Source organism: Danaus plexippus, chromosome 8, assembly GCF_018135715.1.
Source record: "Danaus plexippus chromosome 8, MEX_DaPlex, whole genome shotgun sequence".
Classification (NCBI taxonomy): Eukaryota; Metazoa; Arthropoda; class Insecta; order Lepidoptera; family Nymphalidae; genus Danaus; species Danaus plexippus.
This window is the reverse complement of record NC_083542.1, coordinates 7,917,918-7,937,080: the sequence shown is the minus strand read 5'-3', so window position 1 is coordinate 7,937,080 and position 19,163 is coordinate 7,917,918. Positions and strand designations below refer to the sequence as shown.

The 19,163-nt window shown below is 33.9% G+C and overlaps 3 protein-coding genes and 1 long non-coding RNA gene across 9 annotated transcripts in view; 2 read left to right on the top strand and 2 right to left on the bottom strand.

Annotated features, from left to right (window-relative positions):
• Positions 1 to 206: 206 nt before the first annotated feature.
• LOC116774614 (histone acetyltransferase KAT8-like) lies at positions 207 to 2,516 on the top strand. The gene has a single exon (XM_032667306.2). It carries the CDS (start codon positions 310 to 312, stop codon positions 1,636 to 1,638), a length of 1,329 nt encoding a protein of 442 aa, XP_032523197.1. The 5' UTR covers positions 207 to 309; the 3' UTR covers positions 1,639 to 2,516.
• Positions 2,517 to 3,245: 729 nt separating this feature from the next.
• LOC133318869 (uncharacterized) lies at positions 3,246 to 13,247 on the top strand. Its single transcript, XR_009752601.1, has 2 exons — positions 3,246 to 3,407; positions 9,589 to 13,247. It is a non-coding gene; the product is annotated as an uncharacterized LOC133318869 (long non-coding RNA).
• LOC116772752 (synaptogyrin) lies at positions 7,178 to 13,082 on the bottom strand. Its single transcript, XM_032665046.2, has 5 exons — positions 12,946 to 13,082; positions 11,949 to 12,186; positions 9,828 to 9,964; positions 9,569 to 9,740; positions 7,178 to 9,363 (listed from the first exon to the last, which is right to left on the bottom strand). The coding sequence occupies exons 1-5, from the start codon at positions 13,045 to 13,047 to the stop codon at positions 9,332 to 9,334; spliced, it is 681 nt and encodes a 226-aa protein (XP_032520937.2). The 5' UTR covers positions 13,048 to 13,082; the 3' UTR covers positions 7,178 to 9,331.
• A 1,075-nt stretch (positions 13,248 to 14,322) lies between the features above and the next one.
• LOC116775740 (caskin-2) overlaps positions 14,323 to 19,163 on the bottom strand; it is a 133,791-nt gene continuing 128,950 nt past the window's right edge. For 5 of the 6 annotated variants that reach the window (XM_061521202.1, XM_032668750.2, XM_032668720.2 and 2 more), the window contains 5 exons: positions 18,856 to 18,963; positions 18,296 to 18,436; positions 17,430 to 17,543; positions 16,512 to 17,093; positions 14,323 to 16,267 (listed from right to left, as the gene is read on the bottom strand). In XM_061521202.1, the coding sequence (XP_061377186.1) occupies positions 15,953 to 16,267; positions 16,512 to 17,093; positions 17,430 to 17,543; positions 18,296 to 18,436; positions 18,856 to 18,963 (1,260 nt within the window). In that variant the 3' untranslated portion in view covers positions 14,323 to 15,952. The remainder of the gene's footprint in view (positions 16,268 to 16,511; positions 17,094 to 17,429; positions 17,544 to 18,295; positions 18,437 to 18,855; positions 18,964 to 19,163) is intronic. The other variant, XM_032668728.2, reaches the window with a different exon arrangement.

The window sequence follows — 19,163 nt, the reverse complement described above, 5'->3', positions numbered from 1 at the left end:
GTGAAATTCATACCTGTATAAAATATATATAAAATAACCATTTGTTTAATGGACTGAAAAGTCGACTTTTAATGTCATTATTGTGGTTATAACATTAAATAAGATTCATTTCAATACTTTGTAGTACTTATATCACACGATGTTAATTGTTTATATTATTTATAAATTGTGCTCATAGATACCATAGCACAAGTTTTAATTGCGCATTTATTACTCTATAATCTATGTTCAGAATAGCATGGCTACTCCCGCTTCAATAGATTGTGTTGCGCGGTATTGCGTGATCCATTTAATGGTTTAGTGTTTAATATGGCAAAAGGTGATAAAGAGTTAGAAAAACCTATTGTGAACAATGAATTACCTAATCCGGAGTGTCGTAGCACCGATAATGAAGACTCAGAATCCACACAAGAGCAACCTCTGGATATCGGAGAGCATTATTTAGTGCGGCGTTCCGATGAGTCATGGCACCCGGCTGAGATTATACAGACGCGGTACAACGCCGCGGAATCGTGTTATGAATATTATGTACATTATGTTGGCTACGATAGAAGGCTTGACGAATGGGTTTCCCGCCACCGGGTTATGTCTGATAGATTTGACGTCTGTGAAAATTCTAATAACAACATAAACTCAGATCATTTGCTCACCGACAAGTCGGGCCGCAAAATAACACGCAATCAAAAACGTAAACATGATGAAATCAATCATGTTCAGAAGTCTTATGCTGAGATGGATCCTACAACAGCGGCTTTGGAGAAGGAACACGAAGCTATTACCAAAGTTAAATACATCGATAGGATACAGATAGGTAAATACGAGATTGACACTTGGTACTTCAGCCCCTATCCCGATGAATACGGAAAACAGTCGAAACTATGGATTTGTGAATATTGTTTGAAATACATGCGTATGGAGAAAACATATAGATACCATCTGAGCGAATGCACGGCTAGGCAGCCCCAGGGAAGCGAAATATACAGGAAAGGCACCATAGCCATCTTTGAAGCTGATGGAAAAGAGCATAAAATTTATTGTCAGAATTTGTGTTTACTGGCAAAATTGTTTTTAGATCACAAAACTCTTTATTTTGATATCGAGCAGTTTCTATTTTACATCCTATGTGAGGTTGATAAGCATGGGGCGCATCTTGTTGGATATTTTTCAAAAGAAAAGGACTCGCCAGAAGGCAACAATGTTGCCTGTATACTAACATTACCACCATACCAAAGACAGGGTTATGGTAAGTTGCTCATTGCTTTCAGCTATGAACTATCGAGACTAGAGCAAGTAGTTGGTAGCCCTGAAAAGCCATTATCAGACTTGGGGAAGCTCAGTTATAGATCTTATTGGTCATATGTATTATTGGAGGTGTTAAGTGCGAGTCGCGGTACACTTAGTATCAAGGACTTGAGTCAGATGACTGGGATATCACAGACCGATATAATATCCACATTACAATCAATGAACATGGTTAAATATTGGAAAGGACAGCATGTGATCTGTGTCACACCAAAGATAGTAGCGGAACAGCTAGCGAGTTCGCATTTCAAGAAGCCTCGGTTATGTGTCGACCCCTCCGCATTGAGATGGACGCCTCCTAACAAACAAGGGAATGCGGCCAAAGCTAAAAAGTAGTATAGGCTTGCAGGCAGGGCTTAGATTTACAAATTTTTATCTAGTCCGAGCCTGTTTTAATGTATTTACTTTGACTATATGTGATCTTACCTAAGTATTTTGATTATAAAATTTTTAGATAAGTCCAATAGTAGTTGAATGTGTAGCTGACGGCATTTGTTTTAAAAATTGTATATTCATTATAATTAGTACATAATTTAATGCTTTGATGTAATGTCATATGCTACGCAACAGTTCCCAGTGAAATCAACAAAATACATGCTTCTTAAAATATTTTTTGGAACAAAAGTCTACATAGGATTTTCTTAGTTAGTGTTTAGTAATTTAAGATATAATGTGTGTTAGTAAGTGCATTTTACCTTTTTTTTTTCTCTGTTAATTTCAATTAATCTAATGTTCATACAAATTTGATTTTGGTTTTCCGTTTGACAACCTCAGTTCCTTTATGTACTGGTAAAAGTGATATTATTGATAAGTTTGAAATTAGGTTTTCTTATTTTAGGTATTTTTTTTCTGTGTAAAAAGTGTAGTATATATTTAATTTCTGTACATAATAAGTTAAAATAAAAACAATACAAGGGTTATTAAGTTTTATTTGAAATAGAACTTCGAAGTATTAACAAAAAAAAAATACATTAGTTAATCAAGTGTTAAGATGTGTAACATACTTCGTGAACAATAAACGGTGTAGAATAGACAAAGTTAATGATGTATCCTTATTAATTATGTTAATATTTGTTTGTCTAGTATTTGCTGTGAAGCAAAGTTCTTCCCAATGTCATTTAGATTCTGTGAATCCATCAGTTTTCACTGTTTATTTGTGATAATTATTTAGCTGTAAGGAAAGGTGTCATTAAAGAAAAATAAACAATGAATAAGTCTTTTATTTACCTGGAAATTTTTTTTCTGTCTAGAACAAGATCTTTTTTGAAATTGCACAGGCTTAAGTGGTGATTAAATGTTGCGATTTTCGTCGGTATGTGAAAGTCATAGGTACCGGTGCTACATACAAGGGTTCATTTGATAAATGTTTACGCTGTTTTTTTTTAGTTTGGACTCCTTGTTTCGTGGGCAGCAAGTAGTGGGAAACCTCACACACCTTATGTGAGATTTATAATATTTTTTAAAAAGTTAATTAATTTTAAGGAATCAGCAATGCATTTAAACTTACGTCTACATGTGTAAAAGCAATTTTATTTATTTTTAATTAATATGAAAAAATATTTTCGAAAGTTAAGTTACATTTAACATTATTAGTATTAAGTATATATAAATCGCATCAGATTTTCCTTAAGGAATGCGGTACTAAAGTCAAAATTAAAGGTTTAAATAAAATTTGGTGAGACTGGACTGGACCCTAGTTTGATATACGGTAATTTATACATTTCAAAGCTTTTATAATTAAATAAATATAATTAGTCAAGATACGTAAACGTTGCGGGCACGTATCTCGGCAAGTTTGCACCTGTACACTTAGTGCAACAAAAACAATGGCTCCAACTTAAGTATTCGCAAGTGTACACAGGAGTGAATAGCCAATCACGCGCACGGAATTATGTTGTCTGGTTTCCCGCTTCCCGAATGCTATGACAGTTGACAACTAAAAATCGTATTATACGCGTGTATCGTCTCTTGCCAAGTCACGTGCCGACTACTATACCTTTAGTAGTACAATGTCATTTGTTTTCATTGCCCTTTTACCAGTACATGTTAGTGTTTACATATTTGTGTTTACACGGAAGTTCGATGTTGTTAATAACGTGGTTAAGGTGAGCTCATATTATAAAAATATCGAATATTAGTATTATAAGCATACCTATACATTACGTTGATCTTAAAAGTTTGTTAGGTAAGAGGGTAGGAAGATCAAAGTTTAAAAAGTAGATATGTTACTCAAATATTACGTGCCTGTAACCAGCCATCTCTGATTTTCGAAGCACTTGATCAAAAGAATAGAAGGCATAATTTGGCAAGTAAGCACGTTAAACGATCTTCGAGGCAAGTGTTTTAGACTCTTCATCAACGCCAAAACCAAAGACTGGTGCAGTAGAAACACAGCGTCCAACTTTTCATTTAGAATTTACGTAGCTTTGTTGTGCGATACGGCTAACTCCCGCGCCAGACTGAATTCGGGCCATCTGGTGTGTTTAGAGATACTAATACTGACTGGTCGCATGGAGGGGATGAGGAGTAGAGTAGTATGTGGGCCTAGAGAGCTGTGGTGGCAAGAGCGATGATCACGTCCCTAAGTCAGGAAGACACGACAAAAAAGAAGAGCTTTACCGTTAAACTTGCCGAAGCCTATGCAATATGCAAAAACTTATCCCGGTGAATATTTTTCAAATATTATCAAATTTATGGATCATGTGCGCATCTGGAGTAAGTGACGCAAATTCAGCGGAAAGGAATTCAAAATTTAGGAAGATCTCAACAAACCTCTTTAACACTGCTCTGGCCTTTGTATCTCCGCCCGTTACGCGTCATTGTACTTTAGATATTGAAGACATGATTTTTCTTCCTCTATAACTGTGAAGCTGCTTTTCTTTAAGCTCAAAGTGTGATGGATTGATCTAGCTTCATTGAATGGTATTGCTTAGGCCTTAAAATTTCCCATGAATAGCGAGGAAGGCCGCCGTTTCTTGCGGTTATGTTGGCCACTTTTGCTGGTTACGTCCCTTCTAACCAGAGCTTTAATATATACCTATTTGGCTATTTTTAGGTATGTAAAGACCTATCAGGTGATTGACAATCCTACATTTTAATGATTTATCCCTTTATTTTTCATTCTCTTATTTACATTAAGTACTAGTTAAAACATTTGTATCGAAATTATTATCTTTATCAACATTGAAAGGGCTAATGAAATCAAATTAGTAACTTGTGCGCGTTGCCTAATTCCAACAAATAGGTTGATTTAATTATATCGACATGGCCTACATTTCTTAACAAATTCTAGTTTATAGTTGATAAACTAGAATTTGTTAAGATATATAATATTGTTAAAAGGAATTTTAGGGTCATTTAACAAGTCGCGTCTACATTAAAGCGTTTCTTTTAATAGCTAAATGACATAATTTTTAAGGATTTAGGTAAATAAAATTGAGAAAATAAAATTAAAAAATATAATTCATGAAGGATTAATAAACAACTAAGAATATTTTTTTAATAAAAAAAAAATAATGATTGGTTCTTTCTGCTGTTAGATGATATTAATGCTTTTGTAGCCACTACACTCGCAGTAACGCCTCTCATAACAAATAACGTGGAGGATCCAAAACATACGATATTATGAAATATTATATGTTTTGATGTTTACAATACTATTTTTATCATTTCACCCCACAATAGCGTTATTAGGTACTTATTAAAATGATATGATATCACCGGTATTTACTAGTCGTCTATAATAAACTGGCTTGATATGATCCTACGGGCGCATTTTCATTGGTCGATAAGGCCCGCTTTCGGGGTGCAGGAGATTTCTGTAACGCATGCCATAGGGCCCGCAAAGAGTTTATCGTTTTCACTGGTCGTCAGAGCCCGCATACGGGGTGCGGGTGATTTCTATAACGCATGCGAATTCCGTTATTCCGGAATGCGGATATCACCCGCACACGTTTATTCGACCGAGTTATCGACCAGTGAATTTCATAGGTTGTTAGCTCGCATGCGGGTACTCCCGGCAATCGGGCTAACTACCGACTTATCGACCAATGAAAAGAGACATGACGCTACATGTTGTGGTGCATTTAATAGTACGTTTATCGTTCACTCAATATAATGTTCCTCTACATTACTCGTGAAGTACTCGATAAATTTTGGCTCCAGTCCGAAGTGCATCTCGACACACTAGTTCAACTTCGCAATGAGCTCATTCGCTCTAAGGTGCGGAACGCCGATAGCCTGGGCACTACTTTTTTTAATTAATTGTATTTTTTAACTGATTTACTATTGAGAAACAGTTTATTGAATTCACGCGGGAGACATCTGGAGAATTTGAAAATTTTCATCGAATATCATTAAATTATTTTAATTATTTGCTTTCCAAAGTCGAACCGAAGTCCTGAAGTTGGCCGAGTAGCGTAGAGACGTAATTCGTGCAACTTTTGGCCCTTGGATTCGGGTGCATAAACCCACAACAAAAGGAAGTCGCCCTGACTCCCCAGATGAGACAAAATTTGTCAGCATTCTATGGATTCATCATGCGGGTGCCCGGTCCATCGCGTTGGATTGAGAAGGGCAGGGAGTGTAGGTTTAAGGAGTCTCTATCTAAAGCGCGTTAAAAACTAACCTCCACCGTCCGAGCTCCTTTCTTAAAATTTTACAAAATGGATCTTCATAATCTTTTGATATTTTTGAGGCATTTTGATAGTGGATTTTAAAGAACTCAATATAGTCGTGAACGGTAAATATTAATATTCGTCTCTTCATCTTATATATAAAATTCTCGTGTCACAATGTTCGTTCCCGTACTCCTCCGAAACGGCTTGACCGGTTCTCATGAAATTTTGTGAGCATATTGAGTAGGTCTGAGAATCGGCCAACATCTATTTTTCATACCCCTTAGTGATAAGGGTTGTTCAGCCTTAAACTTTTTTTTAAATTTTTGAATGAAATTTTTTTATAATGTGGCATCAAAAATACATACAACCCAAAATTTTTACTTTTTTATCACCAACCCCTATTTTTTTATATATATGTAAACACAATACGAGTGTATGTTTGTTTCGGCTAATGTCTAAAATGAAGGACCCGCGTTTCACGGGACTTATTGGCAGGTAGCTGATGTAATAAAAAGTAACTTAGGGTACTTTTTTCAAGATCCCTAAATTATAACGCGCGAGTGAGAGGCAGGGCGCATACGGGGCTTTAAAGTTTTGTCACATTTTCTTATAATTTTTCTTACGCAGACGGAGTCGCGGGTAACAGCTAGTTAATAAATAAATTACGAGACAAGATAAAGGAAATTCAAAGTGGCAAGCTGTCTAAAGGTGTCCTGTTGCTCTTAAACATATCTAAAGGCGTCACAGTAGTGGAAAATCCACCTTACAGTCCAGACTTGTATCCGTCCGACTATTATATATTTCCAAATTTAAAACGTGACTTAACAGGAAGAAAATTTTCATGCGGCCGTCGTCGGCCATTTTGAAAATAAAAATTGTTATAATTTTTATAAAGGTTTAAATATGTTGATTCACAGATGTCAGCAGCGTGTTAGTATTTATGGTGATATATTGAAAAATAAAATTGCTTTCATCTCCTTTCCTCCATTCGTTCATAATTAGGCTAATTCATTATGTGACCGCTTACGTATTTGTACATTTCATAAAAGTAATTTATACTTGTCAAAGAACTTAAAAACATGTTTGTAATTTTTATTTAATCAAAAAAAAAAATAAATACCAAATCCTATACAACTTCTCAATTACGTTAATAATTTTCATCAGGTCAAGCCCCTTGAATTATGCTCGGTCAACATATTAGTATAATTTTGTTATGTATTTTAATGTCACACATAAAACATAAATAAAACAACGTGTACACATCTATAATCCAATTTATTTCAATTCTCATTTACATGATTTTACAATAACATGGCGCTTCACGAGACAGGCCTCGGCTAACACTGAACATAATTATCTAATTTTTAATTCTTGTGCGTGTAACATTTATATGTGGTACAATAAGCATAGTCTTTAACTCATTCACAATGTTATATTCAGATTTAAGACATTTTAGGCCTCGTAGAATAGTTTTCACAATTAATTTCATCCAGAACAAATTAGTATTTAGACAATGAGATATATTTTAATCAAAGATAATTATAATAATTATGTTCAGTCGATGAACCAAAGTTTATTGAAATGTTAACAATTGCAAAGTCAAGCCGATAACATCTAACCTTATTAGAATGGATTAAATATTCTAACACTTTTATATTAATAAAAATATACTTCCACATAATGTAAGTACAGGTGAGTCTGTTATCATGAAGTTCAGTAAGTCATATAATATCTATTGAATAATATTAAGTCACATACAAATGACACGTAGTATAGTCAACACTTAAACAATCTGGTATCCGAAGATAATTAATTAGTATCTGAACAGTACTAGGTATGTGGTACATCTACATAAATATCTCTACAATATAAAGATTATTTTTTTATCTTACAAAGCATTACAACATTTTCATCTATCCGAATGGTATATACTAATGGAATCTTACTATTGGCCAGCAATTTGGTTTCTGTCTTTGGTTTATGAGCCCACTGCAATAACTAGGTACATTTAATTGCAATAATATATAATCTATGTAATGTTAAAAATATATTATTTAGCGTACAACTGATATGATCACACTACTGTTAAAAATTATAACATTCAAAATAGCATTTTACATAGACTATTGCTACTCTAGGACAAAGTGCAATCTAAGTTAACAACTAGTGTCGATGGTAATCAGAATTAAATCGGAAATGTTTCCGATAAAATTTAATATTTATATATGTTATATACTTTTTACGAATAATTAATTACCACAGACGACTATTTAGCTTTGTACTAAACACTTTATTAATAAAAATATACAGTTTAAACGATATAATTATTTATAGACGTAGAATAATACTGAAACGCTATTAAATATTTCACTATAAATATGGTTGATAATTCCTAATTACACTTATACAAATATTTTAACACAGCAAAGCTTGTCAACAGCAAATATTTAATTATATATTTCGAGAAATATTAGATATCAAACAGCCGAGTCTTTTCTTTTTAATCTGTGACTTTTTATTAGTGATCTGTCAGAATCAAATGTCACAGAAAGAAATGACTCATTTGTATGACACTTACATTTTATACTATTTTCAGGATAAAATTAACTATAGTATGTGAAAATATCGATATGCATATCGCCTACATTAAATGAATTATTAATATATATTGATTCTAAAACAATATTTCAATATATAAGCTATTCTTAAAAGCTATCATTTGGTTTATAGATGATTTGATTACTTTCGTTTCTAACATTCAGTGCGAGTCTGCAACCGGTGTCACATTAACAGTATTGTCAGCATAATCAAAAACAATCCTCTATAATTTTGTCTTTGGAAAAAAATAAAACTTAACAAGTATGATAAATAAAATAATTTAAATAAATAACTATACAATACAAAACAAAATATCACAATGAAAAAATAATATAAAAATATAACTTTTTCATGTTATTTACAAATTTCATATATTGTCAATAACCCTAGCTGCGGGTAGGTACGGTGAAGGTTCAATACATACTTTACGTTAACACTATTTGATTAATAAAAACCACTTTCTTCTTAACAGAATTAATTATTGATGAAGTTTTATAAAATATCAATATTGTTATATATTTTCAGAGATTCAATTTCTGTTATATATTATTCTCTTTAACTTCAAAAATACACTCGCTTAGAGCAAATCAATTTTAAGACTGTGTTTATTACCAATTAAGTTACAATTAATACTTTAAAAATAACAAACAAAATGGCCGGTATTTTTGACTAGTTTTTTTTTTTATAAATATTTTAAATAATTTCAAACATAGAATAGTCACAGGGTATGTTTTAATGAGATCTGTACGAGATATGATTTATACAGTATTAATTATAACTCACTTGTCAAGTGTGTTTGTGTGTGAGTGTGCTCAGTATGTAGGGGCGGTGTAGTCCATGTTACCTGAAATGACACACAATATACACATTAGACATTCCTACCATCATAGATGGATCTACTGATCGCCGAATGTGAGGTGCGGGGGTTTGGGACATCACATAATATATGTTTACATGGTTGTTATATAATGTAGTATAAATTATGAACGATTCCGATATTTTAATAATTGTTAGAGCGTTTTTGTAGTTGTGTGTGTGTGTGTACTAACCAGTGTGTTGTTGTTGGAAGGGTGGGTCGCTGTACGCCGGCTGTGGGTCCGGAGCGCCGGGGTAGGCGGGGAAGGTACCCGGGCTGCCAGCGCCTTCCACTTCGTATGCGGGAGCGAAGGCCGCGTCAGCGCCCATACGGAAGCGTTGGAATGCGAAGAACGCACACGCTACCTGTTTATATTATATAGACATTTCGTATACATTACACAAATATTTAGTTATATTCTATGACTCTTTGGTTGGCAACATTGAACTCACCCAAGCAAAAATCGAGAAGAAACAGAACGCGATGGCTCCCTGCATGTTGTTGGCTGTACCCATCGGCGGGTTCTCGGTCTTACCCCAGGCGTTGGACAAATAACAGAAGCCCACGAAATATAAAAACGCCCAGAACGCTGCGAAACGAGACAAAACAGAATACATCTAATTATATCACATAAAAAAAACGGTTACATAAGTATTCATCTAATACGTTACTTGACACGTAAATTATTCTGCTTGTTTAATTATAATAGCTTTACTATAGGGCCAAGAAACTATCGATATAATGTTTCGAAAATTTATAGAAGCAATTATAATATCAATTTCCACCTACAATATCTGGCAACTTCGGCTATTAAGATATAAACATTTGTAAGGACCAATAAAAGCAAAATTACAATATTGAGAATGGCAACACCGGGACTTTTCAGACGGTCGTTACTTTTAACGCGTCTCAGTTTAACGACAGACACTTGCGTTATAACGTAGGACTATAAATATTTTACTTTCATGTATCGTTTGTATAATAAGTGTCATTTAAATTGTATTGATCTCGGAGCTTTCTTTCTGTAGCCTCAACAGTGACAAAGTATGTTTTAAAATGGAACAAAATCTACTTTAATTTTACACTTAGTCAGATGTTTTCTCTGAACTGATAACTAAAAGTAAAATGTTCTTTTTAATAACACATTCTGTGTTCGCACAGTTTTACTGTGACTTTTAAACAATGAAAGCTTTAGTTTGATGGGAATGTTATATTTTCAACAAACGAATGCACATCTACAACTTCAAGAGGATGTTTGAAATCGGTCAGGGCCGGCGTGAGACATTGAATTTTCAAATGATATTTCTACCGATGTATTCCTTAACATTCCATGTTTCCAATTTCGATATTTTGTACAAAAAATACATTAGAATGTCGTTCAAATCTAAATTTCTTCTTCATATAAAGAGGACAAATACAACAAAAAAAGAACACTTAAGGTTTATTATCGACTTTATTACTACGACAAAGGTCAACTGAATGCCGCCTCTCCCTAAAATGGTGATCGTGAATAAAATGCTAGTTTAATACATTTACTTTTTCTAGTATAAAATATTAAACTTAATAATTTAAAGGTAATTTTTATTATTATATTTATCGATACGAATCAGTATTGCCATAACAGAAAAACAACGATAGAAATTTCATCGATATCGCAAAAAATGTGTGCAGTATTCTTAAGTTCAATTCTCATAAGGTATCCTAAGCTGTACAAATGTAAACCTTTGATCGATAAAGTAGATTGCATAGGAAGAAAGATGTGTACATTTGATGCAAAATATATATGAACTGGGTCAATCGTAGGTTAGCATCAGAGCGAGCCAGTGTCCAAAGATAATATACGATTTCAAAGGGAAATAGGTTACCTAGCCTAAAATATAAAAAAATGACTTCACCGAATCTCTCAATAAACTTGATCGTGTTGAAAAGGTTACGCTATCCAAATATATTTCTTGAATATGTAGTTCGGAATCGAAAAATGAGTGAAAAAGTGTTTTAAAGTAAACACAAATGTAATTCTGTTTCGCAGTTATACAGCTTCACTGCGCCAATTGGTATTAAACCCAGCAAATATTTATTTAAACATTCGTTCATTAGTGTTTTGCTAATGTCTCGCTTCTACCATTACAAAAATTATTATAACTGTCGTCTTTCTCGATACAAATATACATGTGTGTCATGAACGAAAAAATCGAATCTTTGATAAACAAATTTTTACATTGCACTGGTTTTCAACAATACGTGATTAAAAAATGACTATTCAAAGTCCAATAGGAAATGACGAAAGCAGTAAATATAATATCCTATTGAATTTCCTTTATAGAAAACAAAACTAATACAAAAAATTATTCAATATTCATAAAAAGCAATGGATCCCATTAAATTAATTCCAGGTGTCAAGTAGTATGACCTGGCTTAATTGGAATTTTATTAAATTCTTCACACTAAATACCTACTGAGATTTTATTACAGCATTGTTTGATTAACTCATATTAAAACAGAACGGTACATATTTAAAGATAAACTTTATTAGCTATGAGAAATGTTTAAAATGTTACATACACAAAACTTACCAGAAAATCCCATATCAGCAAGAACATAATGTTTTCTTGTCTTCACGGAGGACATTTGTTCAAACAAGTATTCTCCCACAATGAAAGCTATAGATGCAACAAATGCTATGACTGAGATTCCGACTCCATAATTGCAAGCATTTGTATCATCGTTGTAGACACAGTACTCTTTGCTGTCTGTTTTGCTGATGTACCAGCCCTTGGCAGATATACAGCCCATTACAATCACACTGAACAGCTGGGAAGAATTACTTAATATTAGTTTTAGTGTGGGGGTCGATGGCTATAAATAAGGGATTGAATCAAATATGTTCCTTATACAGAGTTGTATATTATTTGAAAAATTTGTATTAAAAGAGGATCCTGCCAATATTTGACACATTCAAATATATTTTGGAAATGTAATTATAATGCCTTATTACTTGTGGAAAATCTTTAAATAATTCCAAAAATGTAGACTTCCTTGTGAATGTTTATTAAATTAGAGATGTTCAATGTAATGTAAGAAAATTTCAGGTTTTTTTGATTGACCTACATAGCTAACAAAGGACATACAAAATTTTAGGAGTTTCAGTCTCAGTTGTAAAAGAAAAATATCTTTTTGTATATTAATAATGTGTAGCAATAATATTTTATTACTTGAATGTTTCACTGTAATATAATAATTCTGGGAAACTATCTCCTTCATATTGTGATTATTAAAAATCCTTATAATCATATCTATCAAATAAATGACATTTATTTTACTTAAAGATGGTTAAGCCTTTAGCAAACAGCTCTGAGTTCTATTGATTTTGTAAACATAATTTACTCAACAAATTAGAGATGGCAAGGTCACTCACTCTATATGTACTAATGTTTTGTGTGCTAGTTCGATAATTCACGTTATTAAATTATGAAAACATGCAAAAGGATATGAAGAATCTGACTGATCAAAAAAACGTCTATTTTTTCTATATGACATAACATTGTTGGAATATTTGAATATGTAACATACCCAACAAACGGAGCGAACAATAACGGGAGGCTTTTGAACAAAAGCCTGAGGATCGAAGGCTCCACCAGCTTTGCCACCACCATAAGCACCAGCTGACTCCATTTTACCACTTCTTGAAACACCTTCTGTATTCACGGTTCAACCTAAGAGCCCATCTATGACTCTGACCTCGCAAACTCCGAATATCTCAATATAAGTTATTGATCGCGAACCGCGCAGCCCGCTCAAGTCAAATTTGTAAGTGACAAACAATACAGGCTAAAAATGAGTTTGATAAGAATAATAATAGACTTGCAACACCACTATCTTTTTATTTTGAACTTTAATAATGAGAAAAATAAACAATTCCGTCAAAAAAATTTTACCACATAACATTTTAAATTATATTTTGATTCGACACGAGGATGTTTGAATATAAATAAAAATATTTTTACGTGCTACCTAACGTCACTTATTTTATTACACTAGCTGAATTTTTAATCAAAGTTAAAGTTAACTGAAGAAATTTAACCTGTTTTTAAAAATCTGTTTTATTAATTTAATAAAAATCCTTAAAACAGTAGGGTTCCCTTACATGTATTTTGTTGTATGAGGGAGAGAGCTTAAAGTCCCAGGCCATCCCGTTTCATGAGAACAATAGATTTCCAGGTATAAAAAATTGAACTTTTATTGATTATCTATAACTGTTTGAAAATTTACAAAAAAAATATTTCCTGTACTTATTTAATAAATTAATAACTTTGAACAGAACAGAAACAGCCTGATAAAGTGATCCTTACATTATCAGTTTGTTTAAGTGTGATAACAGTAGTTATAAGTTACTGCAGCTCGAACATGGGCTGGCTCTACTGGGGAAGTACCACCCTCTCACAGAAGATCAGCGTAAAAAGTCTTTAATGACTGAGATTCGTCCGATGAGTGAGAGCCGGTTGCCCTTTCCCCTTTCCCAACATTTCCTACCCCTTCCCTTTTCCCTCCCTATCCCACTTTTCCCCCTCTTGCCTAATCGAGTGTGGCAACACGTCCGCAAATCTAAGCTGCGGATGTCCATGGGCGACGGTACTACTTCCATCAGGTAGGCCTACTGCTCGGTTGGCCCCTTTAACAAAAAAAAGCTACAGTTGGGAAATAATATCCCTAATCTAATAATACAACTCTGTAAAATTGATTTTTTTTTTAATGTTGCTATGGTTTATGTTATTATTTTTTTTCGAGGTAACATTTTCGATTTGACTGTACATATTATTTAAATACACTTACGTATTTAATAAACTGTGGTCTAATCATATTAAAAATCTTTTATAAATTCTAAAAGAAATAGATTAGAATGACTTGACTTTCAATTGCAAGGAAAAGGTAGGAAATTGAAACACGATATAAATATTACAATTATTTATTCAAATTAGAACAGAAATATAAAATAAGAGAAATATAAGCTGTCTCCGGTTATAATTGATTACCATATAACATTATAAGTAACCGTCACTCAGAAATAAATTTTGACTAGTTCATAGAACAAATGACAAAAATTAAACAAAAAAAAAATACACATTATAATGATGCAAAAATATGGCTTGCTTCAATTGTATCTCTAGCACCGTCCTATCCTAGCGTCTTAACAAAAATAAAAGTGACGGCATTATTAACGAGTAGTTATACAAAATGTCTAAATACATGTTATGTTAGGTATCAAAGGGGCCTGTATAGAAACACTGGTATCTAGTTATTTACAGTACAAAGCTAAAAATATCTTATGAAGTGCTACTTTTCACTAAGTTATTGTAGGTCTGTGTTAGGAGCAAGACTATTAGGGCATAACATGTTATTGTACTCCTTTAATTGAATGATACTTACATGTCACAACCTAATTTGGATTGTTGTTATCTTATCATGGCCACCGTGTATCACATGTTAGCGGACAGTTAGATATAAATGAGGTCATTTCATTTGAGAATTGTATTTACATAAGTAACACAAAAGCGAAATTAAAATCTATCAAAAATCATTCTATACCTATTGTAAAAATAATTATGTTTTGATTGTTTTAAATTAACAATACATGAGGGACTTGCTGTTGGGATTTTGCAAAAAAGAGATTATGTTGGACATAATTATGTTTTAAAAAGTATTTTAAATATGAAAAAAAAAAATAATAATAAAAGAGTACAATATACAACTATGAGGATCTATAGCTACTGTATATGAAGGGCTATTATACATTTAGTTGTAATTTCTAAACTCCACACTATCACTAATTACATAATTCTGTATAAATTCTAACTATTCTATTCTACATTTATTAATTCAAGTACTCTACAATTTTATTGTACATGGAAAACTAGCTACGGATATATACTATTACATAATTTAAGTATAATGTTATTTACAAAAATAGCCATATCATCTGTTTTTGGATCTGTCTACATCTAATTATGAACTATTACAAGAAATGAAATTCACGATTTTAAATTTAAACGAGGAACTATTTTATAGAAAGATCAACTAAGCCGTGTATAAACAACACTAAACATTGCTAAAATATAAATAATTTGTCATAAAGTACAGAACATTCTGGCTTGTTATCTGTTAAGGAATTGAAATAGTTTATGTATACTAATGTAGCGGATTTAAGGCCGAGCGTTCAGCTTAGTAGCGGATGTGAAGCGAGCGACCACAGAGAAAATTTGAGTGTGGTATTTGACATTGACATTGACATAATCATTTGACAATTAACATTCAAAACCACTATAATTACGCCGTCAAGCACGCTTTGGCATCCAACTATTTTCAAACCAGAATCACAAACTATGTTTATAACGGATTCTTAAAAATAATATAACATGTACTTATGTAAAAGTTAATTATAAATGTTGCCTATATTTCCCCTGCAAACGAAATTAAAAAAAGTCAAAATATCGATCGCATCGATCATGTATCTTTGGAATTTGTTGAAACTAATATAAGTATTCGAGTAGAAAATAATACAATAATCAATATATTATAGGTTTTAAGAATCAGTCAAACCCTGGCGTTTTTCTTCTTCCAACATGGCGTCCAATTCGTCTGTTAGGTTGGCCAGCATGTTGCCTATGTCATTGAGCACGTCCACTGGTTCCGTACTTTTGTTCTCGTCTTTATGTTCCGGGAGGGGATGGTTGGGTTTCATGTCGGGGTTCCGCGGCGGTAGGCCGGTGAGGTTGATGCCCGCTCGTCCGTAGTCGACGGTGTGCGGTCTACCAGTTATTTGGCCTCTGTTCTGTTTTATCGTCCCCGCGTTCTCGTTTGCGAATGGAATGCTATCTGATTCGGTGCTGGAACTTGACTGGAAATAAATAATATTAATTTATTTTCCTCCAAATGTTAAAACACTAAAATCAAACTATCGCGATTTGTTTAACTTATATAGTTCTTTATTTAATATCTACTGGATATTAGTACTATGCAATAAATATTATTCTGAGAGTAATTTAAACTAAATTCTCCCAAGGAATACTGAAATATCTGAAGAAAGTCAGTTCTTATTCATATTTTATTAGTGAATACTATGGACCTATATTGACGCTCACCTTAAAGCTAGCGTCGGATCCGGTCCTCATTTTATCGTCTTCGTATCTCCTGGGCGGAGAGGAAGGTGCGGGCGGCGGCGGCAATAGCCCCGTGCTGTCCAAAGAGACGCTCAAGGAATCTGAACTTGGATACGCGGGCAGACTCAATGGAAGACTCTTCTCTGGATGGATTTCGACCGTGGTTTGACCAAATCTCGTGAACGGTGCGTATTGGGAACTTTGACGTTTGGGCGGTTCTGGAGGGGGCTTCCTCGCCACGTGAGGACTCGCGCCGTACGCGACGCGTTGTAATCTAGCTGAGTACGCTATCTCGTCGTAGGTGTAATCTGGTGATTTGTCTCTGTATGCTGGAGTGGCTTGTATTTTGGCGACGGGCCGCGGTCGTACTAAGCCCCTCGGACGCGGCAGGGTTCCACCGCCTTCGTACGAGCTGTCGTTTGTGGGTGTTATATCCCCATCGTCATAGGAACGTCTCCATTGCCCTCCATAATAGAACCCTGCTTCAGGTGAAAACGTTGTATGGGAAGTCCTTTCCGTCGGATCTTCTAGACTTTCGAGGGATTTCCCGCGCGGATGACGTATCTGTAATGTCAAATGTCACATTCAGTTGTTGAACTAACGATACATATTCTTATCAAATCGATATCAAAATACAAAGAACTCAAACAAAATCCAAATATTTATCTTTGGTTTTAATCATGCTGAAATAATAATTTAATATTTCATTAATATTGTAAAAATATTCGCATCGTATTAGTGATTAATTACTACATACCATGCCGGTTGTATATAAATATATAAACAAGTAACTAGCTACTGTGCATATCCTAAACGAGAAATATAAGGTCACGAACACACACGATAATAAAGACGGGTGCACATAAAGCCGGGTGCTGTGGTCATTCAGCAAATTCATACCTGGATGGGGACCAAATCAGTGGCTAGGGTCGGTAGAGCGTCAAACTTTAGATCGGGGGGTTTATGGTAACTCCTCCTCTCCCACGGCTGGTAATGCTCTCGGGTATATAAATCCTTTACGTCCAAGTGCGGTTTGGTGTTTGGAAAAAGAAAATAAAAAAAAACATTCACATGCTGCTCTGGGCTATGAGGATGCAGCCGTTGATGTGAAGTTGATGGTTACAGCTCTGCGACTGTTCTATCAACGACGACATTGCTCTCGGAATGCAAGTCGCAGAGTTGTCATGATGGAGATGGAAGGAGACTTGGAAGTCAAAGCGGAAGAGGAACCGAATGAACGAACGTGTCGGGAAAATCATCGATTTTATTACCTCGGAACCAATTGATACGATGCAGACATTCATTTTCCCAATATAATCACGTTTTATTTGCAAAGAAAATTTAGTGCTGGGCGTTCTTACTAACATTTAAAGCCTATCGTCTGTTCATGGGGACCAATAAAACGCTCTAATATCTTAAGCGTTAGTTTATTGTTAATATAATTCGAATGTTATTTTCATAGATCATCATTAGAAATTTAATTTAATTAGAAAGAGAAAATAATGTTAAAGATGATTATAATGGATTAATGATTAAATGATGTTAACAAGTAAAATATAAAATAAAGAAATAATTTGAAGTGATGCTTTAAATAAAATCTCAGAACGTGTAAACTATTGACTATCAAAAACAGATCCATTATAATAGCGGATCAATTTGCGGGTAGACGATAAAGATTTGGATCCGCTCTCATAAGGCCCATCTAGAAGGTTCTAGGTCTAAAACATCACTACAAATACTAGAATCTAGTGTTTAGTGTTCCGTACCTGTCCAGATAGTCTCGTGAAATCGAGCGATCCTTGGCTGCTGATGCTTCGCTTCCCCGCCCTGATGTCTTTCACTCTTTTAATGGCAAGCAAAATTTTCTTCTGATGTCCCAAACGAACTATGCCCATATCTTCTAGATCCTGAAACATTCAATTCTCTCATTTTAAATACACCAGTTACAATTTTAATAACATGAAGTCAAGTATGTTTTTTACGGATATAAATTTTTAATACCAACAATTCGTATGTAAGAATATTTAAATAATTTAGCAAAGGAATCTCATATATGTAAATCGAGATATCATTGAGTGCCTTTGACTCTCGTGGAGTTGCCCTCATATCAAACGATTAAATTCTCACAGAGAAAATAAAACTGATATTCAAGAAATAAAAGAATGATTAATTCCATGCGAATTAATTCTCAAGTGATGTTACTGTCAATGTACTTGACCAAAAAGAAATAAGATGTGGACTGAAACGAACGAAAGTAATCATCAGTTAAACAATGGTTTTAATGTTCCAAATATATTTAAAAAAAAAAATGGACATATGTACGTACCTCCCAGGCGAGTTGTGTGACGTCATGCACCGTGCGATATCCCTGCGCCACTAAAGCCGGCCCATATTCCTCTAACCGCAGCAGACGAAGCCATTCCTCCAGAGAACCCTGAACAAAAACAATATCCCCTTAATGCTGACAAGTTCCAAAAAAACATGACTGATTTAGAAAAATATTCTGGTAATTTAATTACTGTCTTTCACATTACACAAACTTCGAGATGAGAATAATTACTTGTAATTTAGTCACAAGATAATGCAGTCTGGATGAAAGGCAAACAAAGGAATACAATATGATCACGCTTATCC

Bases quoted from the DNA above. Each gene is read 5' to 3' on its own strand.
- LOC116772752 (XM_032665046.2), bottom strand. From the start codon at position 13,047: ATGGAGTCAGCTGGTGCTTATGGTGGTGGCAAAGCTGGTGGAGCCTTC. The intron at 9,741-9,827 runs GTGAGTTCAATG...TAATATAAACAG, and splicing joins TCTTCTCGATTTTTGCTTGG to GTAGCGTGTGCGTTCTTCGC. The intron at 9,364-9,568 runs GTTAGTACACAC...GTGTCATTTCAG, and splicing joins CTTCCAACAACAACACACTG to GTAACATGGACTACACCGCC.
- LOC116774614 (XM_032667306.2), top strand. From the start codon at position 310: ATGGCAAAAGGTGATAAAGAGTTAGAAAAACCTATTGTGAACAATGAA.